The sequence below is a fragment of the Rhinolophus ferrumequinum genome, chromosome 16 (genome assembly GCF_004115265.2).
Source record: "Rhinolophus ferrumequinum isolate MPI-CBG mRhiFer1 chromosome 16, mRhiFer1_v1.p, whole genome shotgun sequence".
Classification (NCBI taxonomy): Eukaryota; Metazoa; Chordata; class Mammalia; order Chiroptera; family Rhinolophidae; genus Rhinolophus; species Rhinolophus ferrumequinum.
The window spans coordinates 21,958,851-21,970,783 of NC_046299.1; the positions used below are offsets into that span (position 1 = coordinate 21,958,851).

Here is an 11,933-nt window from a genome sequence, read left to right on the forward strand (position 1 = left end):
GTTACGTTGGTAGAATTCATATGACTTTTAATTCTTATTTTACTAATGTTTTAGAGTAAGTGTGGGGAGTAAAGACAGGGATGGAGTGAGAGAAAGGAAGAAAAGTATTTCAAGTTCCTTGAACTATGGAAGCATGTGCTAGGATAAGAAAGTTCAGTAAAAGCATCACATCCCTATTACCATAGAGCTATTAATGGAGAAGTGTGACAGAGATATGGCAACTCTTTAGCTCTGGTGGAAGTGACTGCTGGCAGAGAATCCTGCATCAAAACTGGCAAACGTGGAAGACCGGGCAATGCATCTGCTCCACAGTTGGGCAGATGAAAAGTTGACGCTCCAGAATCTACTTCTTCGCATGTGAGTAAGAAGCATGTGTGCTCTTTCTCTGGTTTGTGTCTTTTCCTCTCCAGCAGGGAAGGGAGACCCCACCAACCATGCAGCAATGGGAAAACTGTTGGGCAAGACTCTTTTAGAAAAGAGAAATATTTCTTTTTTATATTTGCTGGTGGTGCTGATTGACCAGAAGTGACTTATTTTGCTTTGGGGCAGTAGCATTGCATCCTGGTGATAACATATTCTACACTTAGCACTCTTAAAAGGCATAGGAGAGTGAAAACAAGGCCACTTTAGGACCTAGACTAGTGCGAAGGGGACATGTGGGTTCTGTCTAAGGATGAGGGCATGAAATAGCTAATTCTATATCACCACAAATGAACTGACACAGATAAATGAGACCTTCACTTTTTCCATTCATACAAATACTCACCTCTTCTAGCTTATACTACTAAATCTAAGGTCAGCTTAATCACGGCTTGGGGTAACTATTACTGTGTTTCTAACATTAAGGTGAAAAGCTATATTGTTAATTGAGTAGGATTTTTTTCCTAATTAAATGGATTTGATAAGCTGAAAGCCTAAAATCTAGGGACTCTTTTCATTACTTTATTTCTTGGGGCAACCCTTAAAACTTATCACTGCCATTTTTTTTAACCTACAGCATTGGAAGGATATGAAATGGGCAGGGTGAAGTCATTACACAAATCATAGAAATGGTCAACATGCATTTAATTTTACCCATCAAGCAAATAGAGCTAAAGGGGGTAAGCTCTTTTGAGAAGAGCCTAAACATGTTTAAAAGGGAAGAATACTAGACTAGCCTTTATTTATTTATTTTTTTCCCCAGAATGGAAGAAAAGGATCTGTGGAATTGAGGGGGTTGGGAGGAAAAGTGTCCATTAAACAAACATTTGTGGAACAGTTTTATCAGAGTAGTGTCGGTGGTGGACCCTGGGTTTATCTTTGGCAGTGATTTTATATTTTAGGTATCTAGAGTGAGATTATATAGCTGGGTAATGGCTGGTTATAGTGAGTGAATAGAGGTTTTAATTTCAATTCACAGCGACTGATGATCACAGATTTAGCACCGTTGTACTTCCTCTGTACTGGAATCATCTATCGCTGTAAAGCCTGAGCCTTCGGTGAGAAAGCTGTGTCCTTAGACAACTCCTCTGTGATGGCTCTAGGACTGCAGTTCCCTCCAATCTAAGGGGTGGATTTCTTATTAGAGAAAGTAAGTATTCAATGCTAACTTTGAGACTGAAGACTTGAAGACATTGTATGGTGGTGACAGGTGTTTTGGTTTAGGAATAGGCTGTTGAACAAGTCAAATGCATATTATCCCCTCTTAAGCATTAACTTTTTTTAAGCAACAGAATTATATTTTTTGGCTTGAAATGGTGCTTTCTTCTATATTTGTTTTCTCGGTTTTCTTAGTAGATGTTACTGTCTCCTCTAATATTTCTTCAAAACTTTCCCCTATCTGGGAGGTTTTCTTAGAGGCCACCTTAGAAGCCTCTTCCTCATCTTCCTCCTCCTCTTTCTTAAGAGACAGCCCAGTGGCTGAGACTTTGGAGGTTGTAGAACTGAGGATTCTGGGTGGGAGCAGATAACCGGGGTTGGAAAGTGGATGCAGCCCTGAAATAGTCGATCCACTGGTACTAAAACGTGTCTCTTCGCCTTCTAGCAGTTTCCTGTAAATTGAACAGAGAAAAACTCTCAGGAAGCCAACTTGCAACTCCTTAAAAAGAACTTAACCCTGCAGCTCCTATTCATTTTAGAAAGATTCTATAAGACTTTTCAGTTCACTCATGAGATTGAGACCAACAGATATGGAATTCCAAGGCTCAAAGACTTGGATTTATCCAGCAGCATAATGCGTGCATGCATGCACTCTCGTACACAACAAACACTCACATATTCAATTTTAGCACCATCTGTGTTTACAGCACTGTCAAAGGAAAACCTATCCTATTCACAAATATATTAAAGGAAAAACCTACAATTCCGTTTGGCCTCATCACACCCATTTTTGGCACTTAAGAGTCTACAAAACTCTGGGGAAAAGTAACTTTGCTAATTGACACCCTCAGTGCAATAGGAATAAGGAAGTGAGAAGTCCACAGAGGAGGAAAGAACTGCATAATTCAGCCTGAACTTGAGATCTATACCTTTCCAGTGTATAGGAGTACAAAGGGAATGAAACCAGCAATAACAAAGGCCAGTGAATGAACATGTTTCAGATCCCAGACTTCTTCTCAGCCTGGCCTAAAAGGCATCAGAAAAGAGTCGCCCCAATACCTTCTTTCTTGTAACTAATAGTTTTTATCATCCTTTCTTGAAAATCAGAAACTCAAGACACTATCAAATACTCTTAGAGCTTTGTTTTGCTGTAGCATACACAGTGTAAAGAAAAAAGAAAAAAAAATGCTCAGACAGATCTGTGGTTGAATCGGAGCTCTTCCATTTACCAGCACTGTGACTATGAGCAACTTAACACAGTCGGTGGTTCAAGTTTCCTCATCTGCAAAATGGGAATAACATGACCTGATCATTTATGTGCAGGCTCTAATAGAGTGCCTGGCTTGTGGGAGTCAGTCAAAAAATAGTAGCTGCTGTTATGACCTTTTTTTTTTAAGGTAAATGTTCACTTGAACATCGCCTTGAATAGAAATCAGGGGGACACCTCACCTATGAGGCGTTTCTATGTTGTATAAACTCTAGTTTTAAAGTTAGAGTCTGATGGGTTTATTTCAACCTCTGTACTCATATGATCCCCTTAAATCCTAGCAGACGTAAATAGACTACTCCAGGCCTTGCAAGGTGAAGCTGGGATGTAGTAAAGTTGAGGGATAAAGAGGTCGGCTCACCTGGAAGGGGCCAGTGATGTCTCTCCTCATTCCCCCGCCCCCATCGGAAAGCAGAGAGCCCAGAACCCCTAATTTGGGTAGTGTTGCCCCAGGAGACTGCATCTGCTTGGGTGAACATGCCCTTCGAAGTACCTGTAAGCTGCTATCTCGATGTCAAGAGCCATTTTAACGTTGAGCAAGTCCTGGTATTCCCGAAGGTGGCGTGCCATCTCACTCTTGGTGTTCCTCAGATCATTCTCCAGTTGCCCAATGCTATCCTGAAAAGTGACACATCCGACATATTTAGACTAAACCAGCTGAAATTCACTGTGATTTCCACAAGGCAAGGATTCTCAAATGACGACACATGAGGACACCCTGGCCTATCCCCATCCCAGATTAATTCATTGGTTCTGGGTTGGGGTCCCAGCATGAGCATTTTTTCATAAAGGTCCCCAGGAAATTTGGATGCATGGTGACGGTTGGGAACTTCTACCACAGGGTACATGGTTCTCAACTGAACGCCAGGGAGGTTTATTTATTTACTTACTTACCGTCCCTCCCTTGCTCGTTGTATTGCTGCTAAATAACTCGCTTGTTGCATGTCCTTTCCAAAACCCAAAGCCTCGGGTTAGGAGCTTAGATTCAGAAAATTCCAACTGTAGAAAGCATACAGAAGACAGCAAGTCTTCTCTGCCACCATTCGTTTTTGTGGTTTCCTGGAAATCTGCTACTCAATCACTTTACTGAAAGCATTTTATGCGACAGATAAGGAAGAAGCAGAAATACTCCATGGAATATTTTTTATCCACATGGCAGATTAAAATTACATTTTCAAAAGAAACTAGGTTTATGTAACAGTTTTGCTCCAAATTCTTTCAGGTGCAAACCCAAGCACAGAAGAAAAACAGCTTTACATTTGTGATTCTGGAGCAGCCAGAAGGATCTTTTAAAAACAGCAGATCCTATTGTTTACCTGCTTAAAATCCTCCAATATCTTTGGAATAAAGTCCAAACTCCTCAGCATGGCCTATTCTCCCCACTCGATGTGTTTCAGCTTCCCTGGCCTTCTTCTTTTGCTCCTTAAACTTACCAAGTTGCTGTCTCAGGCCCGTTAGGCTAGCAGCTATTTCCTCCGTTTGGAATGCTCGGGAGTGGGTCTTTACATGGCCGAACCAACTCCAAGTCATACAAGACTAGGTTCAAATGTCCTCCACTCAGACAAGTCTTCTTGGCACCCCATTTAAGTTCCCTCTCTACACTGATCTCGCACATTTTACCTCAAGCCAGGGCAGCTGCCAGTCCATGAAGGAACATTGTGCAAATTAGAAAACGGTACCTCCAGTGGGAGGGAGGACAAATTAGAAAAAAGCACCCACTTGAAAGTGTCCCTGCTCTTAACTCCTATCATTGTCTGAAATTGTTTTTTTCTTCATTTATTAGTTTACTAGTTTATTTTGTCACCTTCCTCTGTAACAGCATTTTCCAACCTTGGCACTATTGACATTTGGGGCTGGATAATGCTTCATTGTAGGGGCTGTCTTGTGACTTTTAAGGAACTTAGCAGCATCCCTTACCTCTACCCACTAGATGCCAGTAGCACACACCCTCCTTCCCAATTGTGACAACCGAAAATGTCTCCAGAGACTGCCAAACGTCCCCTGGGGGCAAATCACTCCTGTTAGAGAACTACTGCTCTAGAATGTAATTTACATGGAAGCAGGGACCCTTTCTGTCTAGTTCACCCCTGGAAGCCAGAGCCTAGCACAAGGCACCCTGTACATGCTCAGTGAATAATTGCTGAGCGAATGAATGATGCTACATAAGGACTTCTTTTCTTATGACCAGAAACAGTGTGAGCAAATAACTCATATAATTCAGTTGCAACTTTGTCAATATGAAGAGCATAGTGACTGAGAGTTATTTTTATGAAATAGTGATGCAGATAAACATATCAGAAAACTCAAGAAAGTAAGTTACTCTTTGTAACTCCCCTTGTGTGGGGATGATAAAGCCATGGTGAAAGGCAGGATTAATACATCTAGGAGTACAAACTTCCAAGTCAAGAGAATCTGCAGAAATGATTAAAATTCATACCACCTACCTGTTCTACAAATGTTGACAGGAATACCGCAAAGGAGAGACTCAATTAACTGATGGGTATAGAGCAAGGAGTGATAAGCAGTGCGGAAAATACATATGACACTGGACAATGATGGAAATATTCCAAAGGGTGTTAAGAGATCATGATTTAAAAGTATGTTTACTAAGAAATTTCACTTGATGGTTACTATTTGAGGTTAAAGTAACCTATAAGCAAGTCTGCTAGTAATGCGTCAGGGCTAAGAGAGTTAATATTCCTGTGGTAAGGGGAAGAAGAGTTAGGGTAAGGGAAAAAGGAGAGAGGAGGAAGTATTCTCATTGTGCAAAGGAGGAGGAGAAATATATGAGGAAAAGAGGAGGAAGGATTTCACCAGGATCTTTGTGTTCCATTTCTTGCCCTGCCACAGTATCTAACATACCTCAGTAAGTTTTCTATATTTTAGTTTCTTCAATACTTCCATTTCTGCATGTGGAAAATTACAATGTTTATTCTTTACTGAGGTGTTCTGAGATCCTCAAGTTGGGATTCTAATTTAATGCACCTCACATTATTATATGCTTCCATTTTCTATTGAATTAGATAATAGGCATTAGAATAACACTTGTCACATAGGAACTGCTCAATAAATGTTAGCGATTTTTATTGTTGTTAATATCATACCATGTAATTCTCTGCCCTTTCAATCATATGGACAAATTAATCATGAGCCCTCTCTACAACCTCTTGGATAACTAAGGAAAGTAATGTATAATAAAACCTTAATATTGGCTAGTCAGAGACATATCTCTTAAAGCCCTAGGGTTGTTTTTTTTTTAAATAACAATTTTGAATAAAAAACTTTCTGACGTGGCTTGTACCACTCTAAATTGGGATATTAAACATAATGCAACATTTCTCAGCAACCATGGGTTATGATAATGATCAATTCTTTTTCTATAATTCTGTGATGTCTTTTTTGTTTTAGGTCAACTGAGGTATATATCAGGCTGTTTATTTCTACCCTAGAAGGCCCCAAAGAGCAGTGTTTCAATTCGTGTTCGCTATTCATTGGTTTTCTTTGTCCTGAAAGAACTGCTTTGCTGCTGCTCCTTCTTGAACTGACTCCAGTGGTCCCCCTTCTTCTCTATCTGGCTGCACACTTGAAATCCAAACAACAAAGTGCTTTAGAATCATGTAAAGTAAGAGTCAACAGGCTGGGTATCAGAGGGGCCAACTTTCTAAGATGTGATTTAGATGTTTTATCTCATCAGCAGGTTAATTAGGTCCTTTTTAAAAACCATTTTTATTTCACAGCTGTGTTTTCTGAATAAGAGGTTGTCGGGGAGCTGAGTTCTACATAAATGAGATTTCCTTGAACTTTTATGATGCACATTTCACACGTCTGTTTTATGGATCAGAATAGACAAAAAGCACCACTTTGCTCCTTTCGGAAGGAACTGTGCTGACTGCTGATCATTGCTCTTCAACGTCTAATCTCTTTGTTTGCGCTCTTTGTTCCCCCACACCAGGCTGTCTTGCCTCGCCCTTCAAAAGCTCTGCCAAAGATGGCTTCCTGCTCGAAATCAGAGCAGAGTGCTGCAGTGTGCCCCTCCCCCAACCACGCAGCTGCTGCTGGCTTAGCCTGAGGGAATGGGAGACAGGCATTCCCAGCTCCAGCTGGGGTCTCTCCTGGAGTAGATAAAACAGGTGCTGAGTGCCTTCCTCAGGGCTGGAAGGACGTAGGCTGGGAGCAAGAGAAAGAACTAGCATTGCAGTACTGTAGATTTCAGCACTTTTAGGGGGGCTCAGCCAGGTGACAGTAGCGAGTGGAGCAATCCCTAGTTACTACTCTGCATAATAAACTTAGGTGAGGAGAGATTTTCATATGTGACCCACCCATTGCCTTATTCTCCTTCCTGTGTTTCCTCCCCACACTTGTTTTCTTTTTGTTCCCCTACCATACTTTAAAATCTTGCATTACATGAGCTGGTTTACTTTGGGAAATGTGGTTTAGGTCAGTGCACCCCAAAATCAATCTGAGGAACAACAGGATGCAGCGTTTCTATTGAAAATGCTTATCCCTGGGCCACACCTGCAAACTACTGAGTCCATATCTTCATGAGTGGGCTTGAGAATCTTTTTTAAAGCCCTCAAGTGACCTTGGTATGTCACACTGGGTTTAGGAACCACTAGTTTCAATTTATTTTTGTAAAGGAATTATGGTGGCCTAGGTGACAGTAATACAGTGAGGTAGAGAGGGGCAAGGACAAAACAAAACAAAAAGCACATGGAAGAGTTAAAGACTAAATATTGCTTTTTTTCTTGAATTCTAATTTCAAAAATGGATCTATCAAGCTATAGATTTATATGCAGGCACTGCCACCCCCAATCTCCAAGGGACCAGCGCCTTCCTGCTATTTAATTAGACTGTATTCCAATCTCATACTGGAGAGAAGAGGGCAGACTTGGCTCCTCTCCCTGGAGAGCATTAACTAATGGTGATCTTGATTGTTCAGCAAGGTCTTTCAAGGAAAGCTTTAGCTTTCTAAGACTGACCTTAGTACAGGGCCAGGGCCCCCAGTACCCTTCAAAAATATCCTTAGACATCTAATAGTGTCTATATATATATAGTGTCTAATAGTGTCTAATAGTGGTGAAGCAGTGATGCAGGAACCCAAATCACCCTGTTATAGAAATAGAAAAGGCTTCAGCTAAAGAGGGTGGCCGCATTTGGCTTTTGAAGACAAAAGCCCTAGCTCTTCATAATTTCTCCTGTTGCCTGAGTTGGACCTCTCATGCACCACTGTGTACTTACTATGTCAACTGAAACATTCTTTACCCTCTCAAAGTATAAGTTTTCTCTCCTCAAATAGGCTGTCAGCTCTCTGGGGCAGAGAAAATGTGACTTTAATGGGGCCCTCCTCTGCCTCTTGGAGGGTGGCAAGCATACAAAGGAAAATGGGCCTACCACTCACTAATCCTGAAGCAGAAAAAAGAGAACAGCCTCCTGTTACTGCAAGAAAGGGGTGGGGGAGGGTGAGAGGGCAAGAAAACAATGGCTGAATTGCATTGTAGAGACTGTTAGAGAAAACAGCTAGAAGATACCCTTGTGGCTTCAGGCCTTCAGGATTTGCAGGTGAGGATATGAGCCCCTTCTCAGCCTTAGGTCCCAAGGGGTAGGAAATAGTTCTCTGTTGTCTGATCTCTTCCACTCCACCAGCAGGTCCACTGAGGCACTGAAGGTTAAGTTGATGGGGGCAGCACTGCAGAGCTTCAGACATGCTGCAGTTTCTGTTGTTTTGTTTGTTTGTTTCCTGTAGACTATGTCTGAATGACCCTACTATTGTCTAACACTAAAAGCCTTTTAATGCAGACAAAACAAGTCAGACAATATTGTCACTACCTCTTAGAACATAGGGGCTATAATAAACAAACAGAGGACAAGGCAAAGCCCAATTCATGAGGCAGTTGTGGGTAAGTTATCTTTTTTTATAGAAACACTGGGCTAGCTCGTCAGAAGACCACCTAGTCATCCTTTAAGGCTTCTAGAAGAAAACATGAAGTCTCAATTAACTAAATGTGATAAATTCAGGACTTACAGGGGACAAGGCCACATAGTGAAAAGTTCAAGTTACAAATTTTGAAGTAGACTAGAAGTTTTTATTTGACTAGTACTATAATTCCAAACTAACCAAAACAAATGGTCCAAGCAAGCTTTCTTTCTTTATCAAAGAAAGTCACTTATAATGAAGAGCATATACCTGCACCCCAATAATAATTCATCTCCAGACTAAAATCATAATTTTGAGGTTTCATTCCTTTCTTGTATGTGTTTTATTAATGTTTCCGAAACCCTATTAATTTCATCAACTGTAAATTTTGATTTGACTAAAATTAATTATTGCAAGTTTCTGGATTATTAGCATTCTACCCAATGGAGCTTTTATTTTATCTTGAACCTGAACCACTACTATTTAGATTGTTTTTTACACTTTTCTTCTGCCTCTGTGCCCTTGTGGTCATAAACCCAGAATGTTCTGTATAGTAAAACTGAAGATGCAGTGGCCTTTGTCTGGAGAAAAAAGGAGGAAAGACCCAAACATAGGAGCTTAGAGGATAGGCAAAGATGAAAAAAAATAACTGGCCTATAACAAAGATAGAACCCATCTCGGTGATTTAACACATGCATTTAGATTGAAAAAGCGTTAAGAAAATGGGTATTTTCAAGTGGGACCTCACAGCTGCTGAGCAGACTAAGTGGTTTTTGTTAAGTGCTAAGCCATCCATGAAAATGAAAATTGATGCTGCCCACGAAGTGACCTTTGATTGCAGGTAGCCAAGGCTGATGTGTTGGTGTTTCAGAAGAACAAAATCAAAGCAGTTAATTGCCTAGAGAGTCATAACTGGGACATCAGCTGGGAGAGCCATTTCTGAGATGGGAAGAATTCGAGATCAGCACCGGGGACAGCGCCCCGACCATTCTTGTTTGTTAACCGGTGTAAAGCTTTCCTTAGGAAGACATGTCATCAATCAGTCGACAAGAGAACCTGGGTGTGTGTGTGTGTGTGCGCGCGCGCGTGTGTGTGCGTGCGTGTCTGTGTGTGTGTGTGTTGGGGGTGGGGGTAGAGCAAGGGCAGGGCGGTTACGCTCGCCCAATCACCCAGGTTGTTGGCTCCCGAGTTCTACTCCTTTGAGGACAAAAGTAAAGAAAATGGGGTAGAACCTTTCCCAGTTCAGCCCAGCATCCTTTCCCCAATCCTAGGGCCGACCATACCTTATAAATATCAATTCCAGCGCGTACAGAAAGTCGTTTAAAGTCAACAAAAGAAGCCAGACAGCACCGCCAACCATGGAGAGGGTGTAACCCATTCTCGTTGGACTCACTCCTACTTTGGGTGGGAGACTGTTCTTCAAATCGCCAGTGTGTTTATTCCCACTTGCTGACAGGGAGGCATGAGTTAGGTTTTTAGACTCTGAATAAAAGAAACTGAGGGCTTCTTTGTTAGAAGAGCTTGGACAGAGATATAAGTGAGGGGCAGGGAAATAGGGCGTCCAGGCCCCCCAAATTATCAGTAGAGACTCCAGGGCTTTTGTTTCCCAACGCCTCCAGTCGGGGCTCGTTTTCTCCCCTCCCTACCCTTCCCCTGCCCTCAGTTCCTAGGGCCCCACCTGTGCGGGGTGGGGCGGGAAGAGCAGGTATGCGCGGAGGGGTCTGGGGGCCCTCCCGACGCAGCGTTTCCGCCTTTACCTGGTAGCTAGCCACTTCAGCACTGTGTCGCTCCTCCAGCTCCAGGATCTGCCTCTCCAGGGACTCATTGGCCCCACGCAGGCCCTCAATCTCAATGGTGCGTGCCTGCAGCTGGCGCCGGTACTCGTGAATCTCCTCGCGGCTGGCCCGGATGGCCTCGGTGCTGCGCGCCGCCTGCTCGTTCAGGTTGGCAAACTTGGACTTGTACCACTCCTCGGCTGACTGCAGGTTCTTGGCGGCCAGGGACTCATACTGGGCGCGGATCTCTCTTAGCGCTGAACTCAGGTCTGGTTTGGCCACGGCCACGTCCACTTCGGCCGCAGCCTGGGAGGACGCCTGCAGCGTGGCCAGAAGCTCCGCCACCTCCTCGTCGTGCACCTGGCGCACGAAGGCCAGTTCGTCCAGCAGCGACTCCACCTTCTTCTCCAGGTCCAGGCGGGCGAGCGTGGCGCCGTCCACGTCGCGCTGCTGCGCTTTCAGGGCGCGCTCCGCGCCTTCGCGCCCGCGGCTCTCCTCCTCGCAGCGCGCCCGCAGCCGCTGCACCTCCTCGGCCAGCCCGTCGCGCTCCAGCAGGGCCTGCGCGCGAGCCGAGCTCGCCTCCTCCAGCTGCGCGCGCAGGTCGCGCAGCTCCCGCTGGAAGAGCTCGCCCACGCGCGACGGCTCAGCGTGGCGCTGCCGCAGCGCGGCCAGCTCGGCCTCGAGCGCGCGGTTCTGCGTCTCCAGCTGGTGCACCTTCTCGATGAACACGGCGAAGCGGTCGTTGAGGCCCTGAAGCTGCTCCTTCTCGTTGGTGCGGATGATCTTGTACTCGTTGGTGCGCGCCGCCGCCTGGCTCAGGTCCAGCCCGTCGGACGCCGGAGGCCGGCGGTAGGCCAGGCCCAGGCCGAGCGACGAGGCGGAGGAGCAGGCGGCCGAGGAGGCCACATTGCAGCGGGACAGCGACTGCGAGCGGTAGCTGCCCGCGCCGCCCGCCACGGAGAGGCGCGAGGACAGGCGAGAGCCGTCTCCGAACACCTTGCGGTAGGAGGAGGGGCCGCACAGGTAGTGCTCCGAGCCGAAGCTCATGGTGCCGGGACCGGGGCCGGGAGAGCAGTGGCGGCAGGAGATACAAAGGAGAGGAGAGGTGCGCCAGGCGGGGCGCCGGGGGGTGGTGTGCACCGGGTTTTAAGGCGCTGGGACTGGGGCGGCGCATTGGGGGCGGAGCTCCTGCTCCAGGCCTGGCGGGGAGAGGAAAGGGGGCGCATCGAGGATCGGGGGCGGGGAAGCGCAGTGACTACCGCAGCTGCGCGCGCGACGGACTCGGGCGCGGGGACAGAGCCATTTGCGTAGGAGCTGTCCCCGGTCTGCAGTGTCCCTCCCCAAGAATTGTCCGGTTTGGAAGTGACTTGAGCCGAGGGGTGCCTAAACGACTGGGGTT

General features: G+C 45.2%; 1 protein-coding gene across 1 annotated transcript; it reads right to left on the reverse strand.

Moving 5' to 3' along the window:
- Positions 1-1,113: 1,113 nt before the first annotated feature.
- On the reverse strand, positions 1,114-11,671 carry INA (internexin neuronal intermediate filament protein alpha). The gene is made up of 3 exons (XM_033129962.1): positions 10,517-11,671; positions 3,339-3,463; positions 1,114-2,030 (listed from the first exon to the last, which is right to left on the reverse strand). The coding sequence occupies exons 1-3, from the start codon at positions 11,579-11,581 to the stop codon at positions 1,715-1,717; spliced, it is 1,506 nt and encodes a 501-aa protein (XP_032985853.1). The 5' UTR covers positions 11,582-11,671; the 3' UTR covers positions 1,114-1,714.
- Positions 11,672-11,933: the final 262 nt, after the last annotated feature.

What these genes read in the sequence shown, in the direction of transcription:
- INA (XM_033129962.1), bottom strand. Translation starts at nt 11,581, where the DNA reads ATGAGCTTCGGCTCGGAGCACTACCTGTGCGGCCCCTCCTCCTACCGC. An exon ending in CTGAAGTGGCTAGCTACCAG is followed by an intron (nt 3,464 to 10,516) that starts GTAAAGGCGGAA and finishes GTCACTTTTCAG; the next exon opens with GATAGCATTGGGCAACTGGA. An exon ending in ATCGAGATAGCAGCTTACAG is followed by an intron (nt 2,031 to 3,338) that starts GTACTTCGAAGG and finishes TTCAATTTACAG; the next exon opens with GAAACTGCTAGAAGGCGAAG.